The sequence below is a fragment of the Lycium ferocissimum genome, chromosome 11 (genome assembly GCF_029784015.1).
Source record: "Lycium ferocissimum isolate CSIRO_LF1 chromosome 11, AGI_CSIRO_Lferr_CH_V1, whole genome shotgun sequence".
Lineage (NCBI taxonomy): Eukaryota > Viridiplantae > Streptophyta > Magnoliopsida > Solanales > Solanaceae > Lycium > Lycium ferocissimum.
In genome coordinates, this window is record NC_081352.1 from 50892716 (window position 1) to 50913042 (window position 20327).

A 20327-nucleotide genomic window follows, 5' to 3' on the forward strand; every position below is an offset into this window, starting at 1 on the left:
ATTTCTCTCTCTCAATCAGGTGCACTCTTCAATCTTCTCAACAACAACAAAAAGAGACAAGAATATGCAAGAAAAAAAATCATATACATGCGAGAAGTATTGTGCATGCACGTCACAAATCTGAATTAATCAGCCAATAAATCCGAATACCCAATAATTAAACTTAGATCCGGAACAATAGTTATACAATAAATAAAGTGATCAAAGCTGAGGTCTTGAGGTAATACACAAAGAGCCTATCAAAGTCGAATTTGATTAGAGATTGAACTTATCTGATTAAATTAATACTAATAGTATTTGTTTTAGTTAAAATGGTCCAGAGCAGGTTAAGCATCTTCAATACTCCACACTCCACAGATAGTTAATCTGGTAGTACTCCAAATTGGGTAGTACACTCGGTAGTACTCATGCTCCACGATATCATGTTTGCAAAATATTATGAAATGAGATGTACAATAATTAGCAGTACTAAAACTGTACTATAGTAAAAATTTAGTACTACTAAACACTTGGGACATTCTTGATGATAAATGGATAAGTTTTACTACTACTTGTAGTACAATCAAACATGTACTTGTTACACTTATTTTGTAAAAGTATGTACTGCATCAACAATCTATAAAAAGGAGTCAATTTTGCTACACTGGAGAGATGCCAAGGGGAAGTTGAAGAAGAAGCAGAAAATGACACTTTGTTGGTGACTTTGGTCTCGAAAGAGTGTTGCTACTAATCATTAGTTTGCTGGTCACACTGTATATTTTTATTTATCTTATTTTTGGGATTTTTAATTTTACTGATCATTATAAATAGTTACTTTTAGTTACCTGGTAGCTCTATCAATTTGACCAACAGTTTTATGTGCAATGTATTTAGTCGTTCAATATCTAAGTTTTGCACACTATATTTCGTATTTTAACATTAAAGTTTAACTATCACATATTACCTATTATTCTATTTTCAAATTACAAAAACATTTGGTGATACATCACTTTAATTTGACATCTGATTAAATTTTAGACATTTAGTTATTTACTTTATATTTTCGGGATACTTATTGATAATTCTGGAACATAGAACTTTTGAAAACGTAGGACACACTATTGAAAGGGATAGCATTCTTCTTATCATATCCTATTTTAATACTTGGACATTTAAAAATTCATTTTTTTTTTCGAGATGTGTAATTTGCAGTCTTGTACTCAATGGAATTGTTGAAGGATTCAACTTATATTCACTTGTTTTGAGTAATTACCTACAATTGCATTTTTCAAGTCATATAATCATGAAAAAAAAAAATACACTGTCAATATATACTCGTTTAACTTTGTGGTAAAATACTACTAAAGGAAAAAACAGCGATAACATAGTTGTATAGAGACAGCATTATACTTTTGGGACCAAAGTCACCAACAGAGTCTCAAATTTCTCATCGTTGTATAGAGACAGCATTATGAAGGCGTTTGGCAAGTTTTATTTTTGTGAACTAGTGGCTTTTATTTTTCTTGGATAATGTACAATATGTACGCTTTTAGCTGCAATTGATGTAGCTTGTATAATGGCCAAGATATGTATTAAATCCCATCAGATGGATTTAGACCTGCATTTTTAATTACTCTTTTTTGTGTCATGTTATTATGATATTGTAATTGAATTGAACGGATACGGATTTAAGATAATGTAAATGTTAGTCTCATATTTGTAATGGCGAGCAAACTTAGTTCCTAAAGATTTGAATAATAATAAATGAATTTTTAGATTCGTGAAGTTTGTGAAACTAGTATAAAAAATAGTTTAATTTCAACTGCGACATATCACAACGGGAAAGATATCCATAATCACTCTGGTTTACCACTCAATTCCATTAATGTGTCTGTAGATGTTCGAAACGACAATTTTCGTTTTGGTTCTGTTTTGGATTGGGGTTTCTATTCAAGCGTCAAGACCTGAAAAATGGGTACTTTATTTCACTAATTCGTATTAATTACATTTGGATTTTAGCTATTTCAACTTACTATGCAGAGAAAAAAGACTTAATCGCACCTTATATTTACACAAATGAACGCAAGACACTGCCTTGCATATAAACTTTTATCATTTAATATGATTAAATAATTATATATTTTCACTTTGTAACATGTTATCCTCTTTTTGAAGTTATCACCCTCGATTACTATGGCACTTATGTGTATCTGGCATTTCAAATAACTTGGAATAACTAGGCGGCTGGACCCCAAAACTTTGTTTCTAAGTGGCAGCACCCCCATTTTCTTTTTCATTTATTTTTTATTCAGAAATTACTAATCACCTGATTAGCAAACACGCAGAGCCTTTGTGTATTTTTAAAAACTTCGGGGTTAAGTTTTAAACTTTTAAAAAATCCTTTCTCTTTCTCTTTCTCTTTGTCTCTCTCTTTCTTCTTTCATGTTCTTCTTCTTTGAATATCATTCTTTTACTCCCAATTTCTCTCATTCCTTCATTTTCTACGGGTTTAATTATCTTTGAAAGCTAAACTTGAAGTATATATACATTTTGGTTGTTGAAAAACGTGAAGAAAGAGCTGGAAGCCATTGACAGTCATTAACAAGCTTCGAAGCTCTAATTAAAAAATGTGGGTTACCGCAAACGAGCTTTGTTTTGAGTGAATGGTACCTCAAAAAAACCGGAAACATCGAGGAGAAGTCATATCTGAAATTTGAAGCAATTTCGTTGAGATTTAACATGATTTTGGATCGATTTATAGCAGCTCTCAAGGTTGAAGAAATAGATTTTTCAAATTTTGGATTACTGCAAACGAGTTCTATTTCAAGTGGTTGATATCTCAAAAGAACCGGAACGTGGGGGGAGCTCATATCTGAAATTTGAAGCAGTTTGGTTAATATTTGGCATGATTTCGGATCAAATTACAACAGTTTTTCGTCCAAATGAAGAAGACGACACCGCCAGAAACAGTTAGGAGAAACTTATTCAGGTCTATAACAAATTATTGAGCATCTTATACTTTCTACTAAACTTCTGCATTGGCTATATATATTCTAATAACTTGAAAGAATTAGTTGTTGTATGGAATGTAGGAGCTACCAATGCCAATGTCACTGCACTAAGACAAGTTGTGTGATAACTTAATGGTAACTTCTGAAATATTCGTCATATTACTTTTAAATGAGAACAAGGGGTAGCATAGGAGAATCAATAGGATTCTCGCTGCACTCCCGTTGCTCGGGGAGAGACGCTCGTAGACTACAATAACACCCTCTTTCCTCCAGAATCAATAAGTGTGTCTTCTAATAGACTGTACTTGGATTCTACTACGCTATAAGGACCATTGCTATTCTAATACACAATTAGGACTATTCTAATTTCCCCCAAACAAGGCACCTTTTCGTGAAGCAGCACCTTATCAGGAGAGTTTTCATAAGTGTGTCTTCTAATAGACTGTATTTGGATTCTACTACACTATCAGAACTATTCTAGTTTTCCCCGAACAAGGCACATTTTCGTGAAACAGTACCTTATCAAGAGAGGTTTCATAAGTGTGTCTTCTAATGGACTGTATTTGGATTATACTACACCATAAGGACCATTGCTATTCTAATACACTATCAGGACTATTATAATTTTCCCCGAACAAGGCACCTTTTCGTGAAGCAAAGACCTTATCAGGAGAGGATTCATAAGCAGAATCTTTACTCAGGTCTATGATAACCAATGCAAAAGCTTAGTAGAAACTATAGACCTATGTAAAGATTCTACTAGACTATTTCTCAAAATTGTCTTCTTCTTCCTTTTGGATGAACAAATACCGTCGTAATTTGATACGAAACCATGTCAAATCTTATATATATATATAATGCATATATATACGTAGCTTGTCATATGGAATGTAGCAACATAAGTTTTATTAGCATTCTATAGTCTCTACTAAGCACGCATTGATATATATATATATATATATATATATATATATATATATATATATATAAAGTGAGAACTAAAAAGGCCACTAAGAAGCGACTACGGTTATTAGAAGCGATTATGATTTTTGTAAGCAACCTACGGTTTTGATCAAATTATCTTGAAAATTGATGAATTAATTCTTGAAACTTATCATTGTTGGCATTTAAATGAATATTTAACAAAATGATAACGTCATTATTGATATATATAATAATATCATTGAAATAATACAAGTCCTTCACTATTAATCTAAACATTACAAGTTGGTCGCATAATTATTTCACCTCTTGCAATAAAGACAAGAACATTTCACATTGATCGCATGTAATTATGTCATCAATCTCAATATAAATCATATGTAGTCTAGTAGCCATTTCCAACGTGACTTAAAAAAAATGTGATGTTCACATATAGGTAATACACAGAGGGCCTATCAAACTCGAATTGATTTGAGATTGAACTTATCCGATTAAATTAATAACATTTGTTTTACTAGTTAAATCTGGTAGTACTTCAAATTGGGTAGTACACTTGGTAGTACTCATGCTTCACGATATCATGTTTGCAAAATATTATGAAATGAGATGTACAAAGGTTTGGAGTACTAAAAGTTTAAAACTGTACTATAGTAAAAATGTAGTACGTACTAAGAACTTGGGATTCTTGATAAAGTGGATAAGTTCTATTACTACTTGTAGTACAATCAAACATGTACTTGCTAATCTTATTCGTAAAAGAATGTACTGCACCAACAACCTATATAAAGCAGTCAAATTTGCTAAACTGGAGATGCCAAGGGGAAATTGTAGAAGAAGCAGAAAATGACACTTTGTTGGTGACTTTGGTCTCAAAAGAGTGATGGTGCCTATCATTGTTCTGCTGGTATACACTGTATAATGTTATTTATCCTTCTTCTTTTTTTTTTTTTTTATTTCTTTTTTTTATTCTTTTTTTTTAGTTTTACTGATTATAAATAGTTACAGTGCCTTTCTAATTTCCTAGTATACTCATTATCAATTTCACCACAACAGATATAAGTCGTTCAATATCAACGTTTTGCGCAATGTAACTGGTATCTCAAAATTAAAATTTAATTCATCTAATACTATTACCTATTACTCTATTTTCAAGTGTAATTAGTATCTCAAAATTAAGATTTAACTTATCTAATATTACCAACTCTATTTTCAAATTATGAAGAATTTAGGTGAAATATCATTTTAATTTGCGATCTAATTAAACTTTAGAACATTTTAAGTAGATGGAGTATTTACTTTGTATTTTCGTGATAATTAAAATGATAATTCAGGAGCATACAACTTTTGAAAACGTAGCACACACAATTGAAAGGGATAGCGTTATTTTTATCATATCTTATTTTACTTCTTAGAATTAAAAACGTCATTTTTCTTTTCGAAACCGGTAATTTGTAGTCTTGTACTCAATAGTATTATAATTAAAAGGATCCAACTTATATTCACTTGCTTTGTGTAATTACCTACAATTGCATTTCAAATGATATAATCATCGAATAAAATTTACACCGTCAATGTATAGTAGTTAAACCCTGTGGTAAAATATACTTAAGGATAAAGCAGCGACTACATCGTCGTATGAGACAGCATTATACTTTTGGGACCAAAGTCACCAACAGAGTCTCAAATTTCTCATCTCAGTATGACAGCCTGCAATATCAGTCTCACTACCCATATGAAGGTGTTCGGGAACATTGAATTAGTGGCCTTTTATTTTTCTTGGATAGCTGCAATTGATGTAGCTTATATAATCGCCAGATATGTATTAAATCCCATCAGATGGATTTAGACCTGCATTTTTAATTACTCTCTTTTGTCTCATGTTATTGTGATATTGTAATTGAACCGATACGGATTTAAGATACTGTAAATCTTACACGGTATCATATTTGTAGTGGCGTGCAAATTTAGTTCCTAAAGATTTAAATGAATTTAGATTCGTGGTTCGTGAAGTTAGTGAAACTTGAATAATGAATAGTTTCAATTGCGACATCTAACAACGGAAAAAGCTATCAATTAACCATCCTTATTCACCACTCAATTCATTAATATCTCTTTTATTTAAAAAAAAATTAATTAATTAATATCTCTATCTGTTGAGCTGGGAAAAAATCCATTAATATCTCTGTAGATTGTTCTGTAACGCCATAACGGATTGGGGTTTCCCTCGAAGTTATGAAAATGATATTTTTACTGAATGAATACAAGACATTGCCTTCCATATACTTGACTCTTTGAATTCAGATTTGGATTTAAGTTATTTCGACTTACTATGCAGAGAGAAAAAACTAAACACCTACTATTTTTTACACGAATGAATACAAGACATTGCCTTGCATATAAACTTTTATCATTTAATATGGTTAAATAAGGGAAAACGGCGCTTTTAGTCCCTGTGATATCCAACTAAGCACTTTTGACCTTCAATTAAGCAATATGTGCTATTTTAGTCCGATGACTAACGGATCTGGTAATACTAAACAGACCGTTAGTGGTTACTAAGGGTGCTTTAGGTATTTAAGAATTTTTGGTTTCTGCGATATAAACTACTGGAAAAAAATTACTTCTGCATACCCTAATTAAACTAATACTGTACTACGTTATATTATTCCAAATTTTAATGAGATAACTTTCCTCATATCTTTTCAAAATCTTCACTTCCGAATCCTTCCCTATACCCAGAGCTAGTTAGTTCTCCCCGAAATGCGTTGAGGCGCAGCAGTTGACTAGACATCTAGGAGTAAAGCACTATTTCGGTGCGGGCCGCGAGGGTCAAGTTGGTAATTTTTCTTACATCTCCCCCTCCTGGAGCCCAGGTATCATATACGCCCCCAAAATAAAGAGCCCCATCTCCAAGTTTAACTCAGACGTAGCTCCCTACAAAACTCCGCCGTGAAAATTACTACTGATACAAGTCCCTATGAAACCTCAAACATACCACTAGTACATTAGCATTTAATATCGACCTGAAAAGGGAAAAGTTGGTGACAACCTCATATCAAAGATTAAAATGTACAGGCACATTAGTAGTCAATCCGCATGGATTTTTATTGTCGATGCCTGTGATTTGTCGAATATGCATTCTCATTTGATGATAACCGACCGTCGTGTCGATCTTTGAATACAATTGGATCCCTTTTAATTCATCTAGCGGGCACCATACACCTTTAAGATAATAGAAGATACTACCAATCTCACTTCTCATCTATAGATTCTTCTTCTCTATCTGTAGATGATTGGCCTCAGAAGGTCTAAATCTTAGTATTCAACATTGGACAATCAAAATGTCTAAATCAGGATGAAATCTTCACCTTTTGGCTAATTTAAAAAGAAAACGAGAAGAAACTATGTATCTATGCAAACCCGAGGCCAGTGCCCTTTATCTTTTTCAATAATCGAACTAATCTTGACTTGGAGTATACAACTTGAAGTAACTCCACAACTATTTACAATCAATTTATGAATGAGTTAAACTTGCAAAACTTGTTATGTGCAGGCTCAAGCAACATTTCATTCACTAGAATCAATTTCTCTGTTTTCGTACAGCAGTAAACCAGAATACGAAAGAGAGGAAAGTAGGAAAAGGGAGATGAAGAAAGGTAAGAGGACAAGAGTGGTTAAAAAACTAGTTGCACTTTCTTTTCTTGTCCCAAACTTCGTTTTTTTTTTTTTTTTTTGGCTTTTTCTTTGTGATGAGTGGCGATTGTAATACGAGTGGAATCCTCACAACCCCACATCTCTAGCACTACTAGTGCCAGGCCACGCCAGGTGGACTAGACCGCGCATGACTTGCCTCAGCCAGTGAAACAGCCATCGCTAACATCATCTGCTCTTCAAAATTCTCAGGAACTATTGAACTGGTATTGGGTTGAAGATCGTTTACCATTTCGCCCTGCATAGGGAATGAAGAAGCATCGTCTTCCATTTCGTCAGAGACTGCATAACTAGTTCCAACTTCGGCCACCATGGACCCGTGATCAGCCCATTCACCGTCCTCCCTTGTTATTTCCAACTGGTTTTCAGGTGACACATGCATGGGGCCCTCAGCATGAGGGTAATCATCATTCTCGAGTTCCTCCCTATTGGAAAACCGATCAGATGCAAGATGCTCATTGTACGATGACATGTTCCGACTGTAGCTACTTGACTCTCCGCCCATTTGCTGGCGCTCAGCAAGGGCTGCAATTGCACAAGCAAGACCACCAGAAGGAGAAGAAGATGAGCCTGAAGCTGCTGGAGCGCTGACTGCTGGGACACATCGATGATCTTCTTCTGTATATTGTTCTGATGGACCAACATCACTATAGTCCATAGCTCGATTTCTGTCATTCTCCTATCATGTGATCAGTTTCATGTGGAAAATTAAGTGCTATACCATAAAAATGCAAGTTCGACAGGGTAAAAAGCATGACCGAATTATCAACCAAACCCAAAGATTATCAGCATGTTAAAAGCAGCAATAGGTGAAGCACTGAAAGAAAAGAAATGATATCCCATTTCAATGGGAACTTCACACTGTCAAATATTTTCCACTAAAAGATTTTCAAAATGTGAAAAGATGAAAATCCAGAATTCAGAATCAACATGATAAACCCCAAAGAAAAACAAGAACTGCCCATTTCCACCACTCGAGCTGAGAGAAAGGTTGAAACATTTGACTCCTTTATATCACAACCATCCACAATGAAGAACAGAAATCAAGCACTTCACTCAGAAAATAGAAATCGAACACTTCAAAGTTCAATTGGTTACTAGTTCAATTGGTTACCCACTTTTTGGAGGTGGCCAGCATACCCTTAATGCTGAGGAATACAACTTTACCAGTTTCAGAAAAAGAAAAAAAAAAGTTCAAACAATCCATGGGACAAACGATAGGACGCTCTAACTTTCACCTGGAACACTGAGACCCCCCAAATAGGAAAAAAATGACAAAGGAAGAAGCAAAACGATAGTGTGCATAATTTACCTGTATGGATAACCATATGGCTTCCATAACCATTATATCCTCAAGATCCAAGTCAAAATCATCCTCCCTATGTCACAGATCCAGGAAAACAAGTCAGACCGTGTATACATTACAGATAAGCTCAGTGTTTTTAGGAACACAGGGTAGTAAAACTCAATCAGACATGAATGCGAACATATATAAATATCATCCTTCAATTGCTTTTAAAGTTTCTTTAACAAACGTGGATAACAATTCTCACAATAAGTTTGACACATAAGCAACAAAACCAAGCTGTGCCTCTAGCTCTCTGATATCGATGAGACAAACGATGGACAGGGTTAGTAATGACTAGTTAAAAAGTTATGTGATACTATAGCTGGGAATTTCAACTAATGGGACCAAATCCCATCTCATCTCCACTAACTTCCCAGAAATGTTTTAATACAATCCAGATTTGCACGTCAACACTGCAAGATAAGAAGGTACAACTAAGCAAGACAATATAATTTGATTCCTTAGCTTTTCTTCCTATTCCAGGTAATCAACTGCTAGGATATACTTGCAAAACCCATACTTCCCTAAAATGGTTAATTGGTCTCAACTTCACCAAATGTAACCTTTTCTCCTATAAACCAGAGAACTAGGAACCACACAGGTATTGTGGAATCTCTCTTTCAGATAATTTTCCACAATCGAGGGGCTGATCAGATAGTTCCTTTCATTGCTCATTCGTGCAACCAACATCTACAACAGATACCAAGTATAAATCCTATTGAGCAGAGGTAACAACGAGTGTCAAGTGTTTCACATTGGTTGAGGGAATGGGCGATTGTCCCCTATATGATTTCGGGCAATCCTCATCTCATGAGCTAGCATTTGGGGCTAAACTAGGACTAAGTCCCACCTTATTAACATGGAACCGAAGCTACTGTGAGAAAGTTCTCGCTCAACAATCATCAGAAAGAAGATAGTGATCACAGATTTTCTGGTGACCATAAGGGTTGTTCGCGCTATCTTCAGTTTTCATCGGTGTAGTACAAAAACCAACACCACTATAAGATTCTACCTGCAACGAGCAAAACTCAGCAAGCTTCACCGAAGACTGCCGGATGCGCTGACGAGATTCCTGATCCTCAGCACGTGGACAAAATGCGCCAAGCGTGTAAGCCACTTTTAGGCTATCCCTGACTCCAATCCTTGTTCCTTTGGGGCTAACTACCACTTCCGACAGACCCATTGACTTCTGCTAATTTCAGATCTCTAGATATGTTCACCAAGCCTAGTCAATTTTTTCGGCAACTTTCTCTGTTTGCAGTGAATTCAAGATTTTTCAACACTGTCTGGCTGGATGAGGTCGGCGAATCTCTCTATTAATCTTCAATTTCTTTGATCCTTTTCGCTTCGGACAGCTTGATTATTTCTTGATACTATTTGCTAAAGCTCTCCCCGTCCAACATGTCACTAGTTTTGAGAAACTTGGTTGCAAGAAAATGGGATCCAACAATAGTTGACTGGTCAGATAGGTATGGTTGGATGGTCTTACCTAATAAGTTCCTTTAGCACTGAACACTTAAATAGACATTTGTCAGATTGCTTCTGTCATTCAGACGGGTAATAGCGTAGCATGGCTCATATCTCCCATTCTCCTACTCTCAGTCCTTGGATCATTGGTAATCACATTTTTTCCTTGGATCATTGGTAATCACATTTTTGTACAATGTCCCAATCCTTCCACAGTCGATGGATCTCAAACCATAGCAACCGAAAAAGGTCAAGTTAACCGACTTCATTAACTTTAAACAGTTTCTTATCTTCCTAGTTGTACTTTTAATCTCATATTCATCAATCACTAATCCCAAACACCTAAATGCTAAGTGACTTTCCTCTACAGCTCTGTTATCATATGAAAATGCAATATGGAACAGATAATTGGTACCAGAAATGAATCACATAATCATGGACTTTATTAACTTAGCCTTCCTAATCGTCCACATCTTATGTTGTTATTGTCATCTAATCAATTACAAAGATGATTGAGACATCTAATCAATTACATAGGTGATTGAGACATCCAAGCTAATCAAAGCTGATGGTATCTGGTTTGTCTCACTTGTTTACTTTAAAATATCAGTCTCACCCACACAGTAAGCATACTCATTCCTCTTCCCTTGACACCTAATAATTGGGCAGAGTCTCCTTTCTCTTTACAAATTTTTGGGCTCCCAATCAGATTATTTCTACTTTGGGACTCCGCTACTTTATCAGTTCCATTGATGATTATTCAAGAATCAAGATGCAGTGGAATATTCTAGATGAAAAATCAATCAAGCCGCATTCCATTTAGACTTTCTATAACTAAAAATCCAAATTCAACTTGGGTTTTGGGTCCGCACTTTCCATAGTGATAAACTGATAATGCACCAATATCCTCTTCAAATTGCAATTTATAAACTCTCATAAGATCATTAATGAGATGACTTGTCCTTGCACATCTCAACAAAATGAAATAGCTGAGACTGAGAGAAAGAATATGCATCTCATTGACATTGTATTAAAATTGCACTTCGTGTTTGAAGGGCGTACTAAACTTGTTTAAAAATAAACTAGTCGAAACTAACGAATAGAACACTTCTAAAGCCTAGCATCCTAACGAAAAGCTACTGCATGAACTAGATTAAGGATTTTGAAGGAGCTTTTTATTACAATTTGTTCTACATACTTTACCTATCCATAATTTTTCAATAATTCTCCTCCAATGTCTTGCATTTCTAGAGTCTTCCATTCATTTATACTTATTTCATTTTCAGAAAAACATTATCAATATGATGTCATTTATCTTGCATCACAGCAGCACAAATAATTTTGCATCTATTTTATTTGTACGAAAATATTACTGTAATCAATCAGTCTCACTTTGAAAATCGGTTAACTTCGACCCTCATATAAGGAGAAAATGATATTAAACAAATAACTAATAGAAGTTCAAAAATACTTGCTTACAATATCCCTTACAACCACCACAACCATCAAACTCCCAGTGGAGTAAAGGAAAAAATACATGGATGATGCTTATTTGAAGTCAAAAGATGCCTGCCAGAGTCAAACTTAGTCCCAATGGAGTAATTTCGTCCCTAATGAGCTCTTTGTCTAACAAGTTAAACCTCTGTTTTGCTACTTCCCGTTTCAACAAGATCTAAGCTTGAACTTTGATTTTGCTTGCATGTTATCTGCTAACTGTCTTATGGTTTAACATGACAGGAAACAGGAATCACTATGTACCTGATGCCACATCAGCATCACCTGATTCGGTTGGATTCATTTTAAAGGAAATAGCAGTGAATACAGTGTGAGCGGCATGAGGCAATCCTGACCCAACATAACCTTCAACAAAGAGGTATGAACCTTTGTAACAAGTGTTACATGTGTGAGAAGGCAGGAGAAGATGCAAATCACCTTTTCATTCACTGCCGACTGCCTTCTCAACTGTGGAATCTGCTTCTCAGTGTTTTTGGATTCAAATGTGCAATGCCAAAGTCTACCAAAGAGCTGTTCTGCCGGACAGGGGAAGGAATGGGAAAAGGCAGGAAGAACATCTGGAAAACCCTACCAGCAAGCATTCGGTGAATCAAACGGAAAGAAAGAAATCTGGGATGTTGTAGGCAAAAGAGAGGACATTCACCAACTGAAGTTTAACATCTTATCTTTTTTAGCCTTTTGGTGTAACATACAGAATGTACATGATGTAGATAGCTTTTTAGGTTTTCTCGGTTATCTCTCGAAATAGACTAGGTGGGAACTGAGTTTTGTTAAGGTTCCTGGACATGGATACAGATACACTTGTTAGAACCTGATTTAACCTCTGCCTCTTCTTATAAATACATAGTGCAAGTCGACATTTTCTGTAGCACCAGATTCATGATCCAGACTACTTGGAGCGGTGGTAATCAAGACTTCTCAGTGACCAATTAGACTCGGAGCCTAAACATTAAAAGAGAACTTAAAACAATGGCACAAGGGCTCATCTAACTTTGGATCATCTAAACTAATTAATCTCAAAAGTGATTATTTGGTAATTGAACATATCAATTTTCCAATTCTATTCATTTCTACAACAGTTTGCCATCTGTAAAAGTTGATTTCTTGTTCTAACCAAATACTAATTCTGATTAATAAAACTAAGTCAATTAAATTTATAAGCTGACGTCCAAACAAAACGTGGCCCTTAAGACCTGCATGATACTCTATCCATATTAACCTTTTCCTTTGCTTCCATCAAAAGTTGAAGAGCATTATTTTTTATTCTCCTGTTTGACATTCCAATCACTAATTCAATCAAACAATTGAGCCTCAATCCTAAACAAATGGCGTCAACTACATAAATCCGTTATCTGGTGCACTCCATTCATGCCGATATCAGTCAAATACTCAATATTTTGTCTTTTAAAACAAATTAAGGTTTTTTAATTCTCACATTCATTCCTGAATTGGTACACAAATCTTTGACCAAACTAAAAGGACTCTTGGAAATGCAGGACTCAGTACAAAGGCTAAATCAAATTAACACCTCTAATAGCCTTAAACTTACAGTTGTCAAAATTATACACCTCTAGTTGGTCATATCATATGTTTTAAAACGCCTCCAACCCTTTACCATGCTTGTGTGGCGTCGGTTTGGCTGACCCAGCCAAAATGGGTATAGATCACACAAGAAACTAGTGTCAATGTGAAAAAAACCCATTTTTTTTCTTCTCCCAATGCTCACATTCATTCCCTACCCACACACTTTCTCTCTTATTTATTCTTTTTCCACTGTCACAGTTGTACCATCAGCTCAAAGCTATATCAAGTGAAATTCAATATTACTTGATTAATGCAAAGAAGGAAGCAACATTTTCAAAAAAATATGCAAACAGAGAAGCAAATAATATTTTGTTCAAAACAACATGCAGACCCAGATTACTAACTTATTCACTTTGCTTCTGCAATTAGGGTTACTTTTTTCAATATGTTTAAGATGATATAATGGCTACTATCAAACTATCTGATCCATCCACATGACCCAAATTCTTCACAAAATTTCTCACAAATTAGGGAAAAGGGATTTGAACCAATTAACACCAAAAAAAATTTGTACCTATTTTGTCTCATGCGTTGAGGCTGTCTGATTGCTGGAGCTGCACATGTCTCTTGAGAAGTAGCGACTTCTCCACCTTCTACAGCAGAAGCAAAAGATGGTCCTGCAGACAAGATGGAGAAATAAGACTGGATCATAATCAGAAGTAGTGAAGCCAAAAGGATAAATTTCTAAAGTAATTACCTGCTGTAGAGCAACACTCTATCTCACTTGGTCCAGCAATACTACTGGAAGAACTAAGCTCTCTTCGTTTCTGCATTTTATCTTCTTCATCCTGCAGCTCCTGCTGTCTCATCCTTATTTTGGCTTCTATAACTCGTTGTTCCTCCTAAAGTAACAACAAGACGGGGATAGAAAAGGATATAGATATCGTAAATTCAGTATGAGGCTCCTTAAAGCAACATGTAATTGTATTCATGCAATCACACAAAGGAAATAAACAGTAGATCGGATCTTACAATCTGCTCAATCCCCTTTTGTTCCTTCGTTTTAACCCCGCGATATTCCACCGCATAACTTGAAGTTTTACAAAAAGGGCATCTTGTATCGTTAAGGGAAGGCAGTGTAGAACAAGAATCTGGATGGAAGGAAGGAGATAGCGAAATACATTTAGCAATAAGAAACCAGTAACGAAAGAAATCAAGGATACTGCGTTGGACGTGTTGAATTGGGAGTCTTCATCTGCAAAAAACACTCTGTTGCAAAGAAACAAGTCAAAAAATCATTCCAAAACTTATTATAAGATCATAAAGCAGCACCATAATAAGCACAGATAATTAAAAAACAAGGACAATAAATACCTGTACAAATTCCCTTCATGCAACATCTTGAACGATTTAAACTGGGATAATACTACAAAGTTCAAGATTAACAAAGTTAGCAATCATAAGAAACATGTTGGTAAACACAGCGTCCCAATTGTCCCGAATTCTATCCAAGTCCGACATGACTCAGGAGTCCAGACAAACAACAACAACAAGAACTACTACATTTTTTTATGACGGTTTAAACTTGGATAATACTGCATAGTTCAAGAGGAACAAAATTAGCACTCAGAAGAAACATGTTGATAAACATATCATCCCAATTGTTTCGAATTCTATCCTAGTCCAACATGACTCAAGAGTCGGGACAAACAACAACAAGAACTACATTTTTTTAAAATGACTGTAGCATCCAAGCCAGCTTGCCCGCACCTCAACTATTCCACGAGTTACCTGCCACCTACACCAGCATAGGTACCAGGTAATGCAGAAATGAAGAGAATTACTGTATTCAAATCCTCAGCTATAGGCCAGCTTTTTTATGATGGTGGTATCTAGGCTAGTTGGGGCGCAACTCGACTATTCCACTGGATACCTACTACCTACCACCACCACACGTATCCCCACCAAGGCTTAGGCAAATGGAAAGAAACCACCTGGTATTTTTTTTCCCTCTGCGGCGCCTATTTGAACCTACGGGTGCACAACAAGACATATTACATTTTCAATCCCAAACTAGTTGAGGTCACATTCTACTCTAATAGGGCCACTATCATTCCAAAAACTCATGACAAACATATACCAAAAACATTTCCAAGTAAAAACAAAAGAAAGATAAAGAAAGAAAACAAACCAAGAAGCAAATGGGGCATTCCTCAAGGTCAACATTAGGACAATCATCATCACCAGGATAACAAGGTGCAAGCTTGGAATCAAGAATCAGTTTTCTAAGCTTCTTAATATCCACATCTTTGTGTTGGTACAACCCTTGAGGCCTAGTGTACTTGTCATCCACCACTTGCCTCCTCCTTCCCAACTTATTTCCCATCCCAAAAAACAAAAAAAAAAATCAAGAACCAAGAATTCCTAGCCCTAATTTTCACATCTCAAAATATAACACACCATCCTGCAAAATGAAAAATACCAAGAAAAGAAAACATTAAAACTCAAATACCCAAATTCATATATTCACAAAATAAAAATAAAATTAAAAAAGACCCCACCTGAGGAAAATTGTTGTAAAGAAAGAGAGAGAGGGAACAAGATCAGAAGTTTCTTCTCTGGTACACAAATTTGTAGTGTGTTTCGATATGTGATTTACACGTATTTGTACAATCTTTTTTATAAGAAATAAAGTGGTACTTTCTTTCTCTAAGAACTTACGTGACTTTTTTTTTTTTATATATATTTTTATAATAGAAAAAAGAGGGAATTGTGGATGTTTGTTTGGTTGTATGTCTTTGAGATGGCTTGCGAATAGAAGAGAATGAGATACGCAAATCCGCAAAGCAAAGCACCGTATAATGTGAGAAAGAGTAGTACAGCCGGAAGGAATCCACCCCCCCCCCCCTGCTCGCACACCCAAACCACCCTATGGGTAAAATTGGGGTAGGGTAAGGTGATGATAATATTGTCAAATTGTTAATAATTGTTTTTGTTTCACAGGTCAAAATATTTATTTTTTTTTGATTAAGCGCTAGGGTCAAGTCTCTTTGAGCCGACTAATCCCGGTGCACGAGCCCTCGGCAAGAGTTTCCGCAAGTGCACCACGGGTAATTCGGGGTTTCCCGTCAGGTTCGCCTCGTAAATTGTTTCTGCACCCGGCGAGTTTCGAACTTGAGACCTTGAAAGGGAGCACCCCAAGGCTCAAGTCAATTGCCACCAGGCCAACCCCTGAGGGTTAGGTCAAAATATTATTAAGTGATTCTGTTAGTTTAATGTAGTTTGTTTGGCCCGAGTAATTTAGATTCATGTTAAATAAAGTTAATTGTCACAATTCAAGCCCATAACACATATTGTCCGTTGGGTAATTGACACTTTTTTTTTTGGTTTGCTACCTGACGTTCGGTACCGATATCGAACCCGATTATATTTGGATTCGCACCGCGTAGGCCCTATTGGGGGGAAGCGCTACCAACTAAGAATTTTTTTCATACGCAGGGCTCAAATCCGAAACCTCTGATTAAGCGAAGAGCAACCTCGTCTATTTCACCACATACTTTGATGGTAATAATTGATACTTTTGTCTCTAGTTTGTGTTGGTCATTAACTTTTCTCCATCAAAACTAACAACTTTTTTGCGGGTCATAAATTTATATTTTTGCATCATAATATTCATAAGTTGTGCCTCGTGCCTTCAAAGAACTTACGTCTCGCTCGCCATAAGTTAGGTTTTAATAGAAAATTTTCAAAAACCAGCCCATATGAAGGGTCGAAATTAAAGACCAGCCCGTTTGAAGGGCAAAACTGTAATTTTCTCTTGTTCGTTTTGGGCATAGGCTGAGACGGATTTTTTTTTTCGCACTATGCCACATCAACGGCAACAACATGCCAACATAATCCCACAAAAATAAAGCTTATATTTTGGAAACTACGTAAAAAGTACGATGAATCACAATAATTAACAACTTAAAATAAAAGGCATATACAAAAATTCTTATCAAAGCAAAGCTTGATTGACTCTCGAAATTTCAATTATGTCACATAAATTGAGACGAAGGAAGTAGTATGCATAGCCCGACTAATTCTAATTCATGTTGGATATAAATAATTGTCACAATCCAAGCACATATCACATATTGTTCGTTTTGGGCCTATGCTGGCACTAATTTCTCTTTCGCACTATGCCAAATCAACAACAAAAACATGTCAAGTGTAATTCCACGAGTGCGGTGTGAGGAAGATTGGATGTACGTAGACTTTACTCCTGCTATTTGGGGTAGAGAAGTTGTTTTCGATAGACTATCGGCTTGAAGAGGCTATCTATGCAGGATTTCGTTCTATGCCACATCAAACCCCAAAAATGGACATATCGGTGAACTTGAGTTTAGCCTTATAAAACTAAGTAACAACTTTCATTTTCGATATGGAATTCGTCTTATATATCATATGCACCTCAGTTTCAGAAACTTATTAGTCTGAAAATTTATTAGTCATGCCAGATCCGTTCTCGTTAGTCACTCTCCATAAGGATGTAGTCGTAAAGGGAGAAGTACTCCTATTAGAAGTTTTTTCACTTATATAATTCAAATTCGAGATCTTTAATTAATCGTGAAACAACCTCCTTCGTCAAACTGCCACCCATGCTAATCAAATTATTAAATGATACTCCAAAGAATGAAGCAATTCATTATTGATTTATCAAAATGGTCGGTCCGCCATTATCTGATATGCAACACGAACTTTCAATATTTTCCCCTATTAAAAAACTCTCCTTTTCATAAGGTTATATTATTTATACAAAATAAATGAAGCTTTTTGGAAAGGATTTAACTCCTTACAAGTCACGGCATGGCCAAACAAGTCACGGCAGAGTTGAAAATCTTTTTAAATTTGTGTTAAGTTCACACCTAATAAAATCAGAGCAATAGCATTATGTTCCCACCAATAAAATATCTGTATCCGCCTTTGTTTTTGTGTCATAACTCAAACGTGGAAGCTTTTTTGGGGAAATTCCAAGCCAGATATTCTGATCCATATGTTAAAAAAAAAAAAACAAAAAAAAAAACAAAACAAAACGTGGAAGCTTCAAATATTAAATTAACTTAACTTTTGTTTTTGGCAACCTTATTTGTGGAAGCTTCAAAATGCTCACTGTAATTACCCAAATGAGGAAATGAGATCTCTTGTCCACTTACAAATTAAGTAGGCGTGCCATGAAAATAAAATATTTTTCACTTTTTTTTTTTGCAATTTTGAAGTTGGAGTTGGAGTTGGAGTTGAAGATGGAGCTGTGTTTGGTTATTGTAGAATATTTGGTTATTTGAATGTAGTGAGAGTGAAAAAAGTAAAAATAAGTTTTTAATTAAGTATTTTCCAAATTTCAAATACAACTTCAAGTTATATTTGGAATTTTCAGGCCAAACGTTGATTTCTAAATAAAGTGAAAAAAAACTCCGGAAAAAAGTGAAAAATTCTCATGGCCAAACGGGTAGTAGAAAGTGATCTTTAAATTTAATTTTGTTTGTTCATTTTAACAAAGAAAAAAAGATTTATTTATTTATTTATTTATTATTTTCTTTCAATACTACTGTTGTCCTCAAGTAACTACATAGAGTACTAATAGTCAAATTTAAATTTCTAAAGCTTTGATATTCTAACTTGAGAAGTATCGTTTAATTTTCTTTAATGGAAAATTAACTTATCTTGTGAAAGATAATTACTCTTACTCTGATAACCAACAATAATTCCAAACTCAATAAGAAATAACAAGAAGCATACTGTTTTCATATTTAAGTTTACAACCACGTTAATTAAGATAAAAACTGTCATCTTCCATTGAATACTCGAATATTGTTACTGGTCCTTGTCAGATAAAGATTTAAAACGTGGAAGCAAACGAAATATGATGAACACACACATTCGATATTATTTGTAACAAGCAACATATATGCCCCCATTCTAATGTATTCATAATAATTACATAAGCTCCATAATTTAGAGGTCAGAAATTTTGGAATTACTAACAAATCATGTCGTATTAGCTGGAATAATGCGGCCCAATAAAACAACGACACAATTTCAAACAAGGCCTTTAAAATCTAGAGTTCTTGCGTTTATGGGGGACATAAAATGGTTGCTTTTTTGTTTTTTTGGGTTCAACATTTTGGAGTATTAAGATTTTGGACCACACTATAATCATAAATTAAGAACGCAAATTGGTTCACCAAGCATCTTGATTTTGTGACTTTATTATGGATTTATAAAAACGAGACGGTTTATCCAACATCTTTAACTCCAAAGAGAGATAAAAAGTAGAATTATCTTATATTTGATCATTGATAGTGCAGATAATTATTTATATATAACATACTTTTTATTTGTCTTATATTTGTGGTTATTGTTTCCATTGATTATCAAACCATCTTAATTGCTTTAAGTAACCTAATACCAACAATAACTACAAAGCCTCAGTTTCAAACAAGTTGAAGTAAGTTATATGAATTCTCACTAATCGTGTTTCTCTATTTAAGCTTAACTCATGGCATCGTCATACTAAAAAACAAGTAAAAATAGTTAAATATAATAATAATAATAATAATAATAATAATAATAATAAATGTTTTTTTAATATTACTATCATACAAATCTTTGACTAGGTCAAAATAATTCTAGCAAAAAAGAATAGGTTCAAAGTTAACGTACTAACAAAATCAAAACATGTTCTAACTAGTATATATATCCCCTACGTGAATCTTTTTCTTCAATTGTACCTTATCTTTGGCAAATCTGCATTAGTTTTGAGAAATTTCAAATCTTTCTGACAACTTTCT

The 20327-nt window shown here is 34.9% G+C and overlaps 1 protein-coding gene and 1 long non-coding RNA gene across 2 annotated transcripts; one reads left to right on the top strand and one right to left on the bottom strand.

Annotated features, from left to right (window-relative positions):
• The first annotated feature begins 347 nt into the window (after positions 1-347).
• Positions 348-4895, top strand: LOC132037490 (uncharacterized). Its single transcript, XR_009409901.1, has 2 exons — positions 348-628; positions 4721-4895. It is a non-coding gene; the product is annotated as an uncharacterized LOC132037490 (long non-coding RNA).
• Positions 4896-7463: 2568 nt separating this feature from the next.
• Positions 7464-16343, bottom strand: LOC132036604 (E3 ubiquitin-protein ligase DA2L-like). Its single transcript, XM_059426975.1, has 9 exons — positions 16059-16343; positions 15689-15961; positions 14872-14923; positions 14721-14766; positions 14530-14611; positions 14255-14399; positions 14072-14174; positions 8956-9022; positions 7464-8322 (listed from the first exon to the last, which is right to left on the bottom strand). Exons 2-9 carry the CDS (start codon positions 15881-15883, stop codon positions 7738-7740), a joined length of 1275 nt encoding a protein of 424 aa, XP_059282958.1. The 5' UTR covers positions 15884-15961; positions 16059-16343; the 3' UTR covers positions 7464-7737.
• Positions 16344-20327: the final 3984 nt, after the last annotated feature.

Coding starts and splice junctions, on each gene's coding strand:
- LOC132036604 (XM_059426975.1), bottom strand. CDS start 15,883: ATGGGAAATAAGTTGGGAAGGAGGAGGCAAGTGGTGGATGACAAGTAC. Junction 14,612..14,720: donor AATTCAACACGTCCAACGCA/GTATCCTTGATT, acceptor TAACGATACAAG/ATGCCCTTTTTGTAAAACTT. Junction 14,400..14,529: donor AAAAGGGGATTGAGCAGATT/GTAAGATCCGAT, acceptor TTGTTACTTTAG/GAGGAACAACGAGTTATAGA.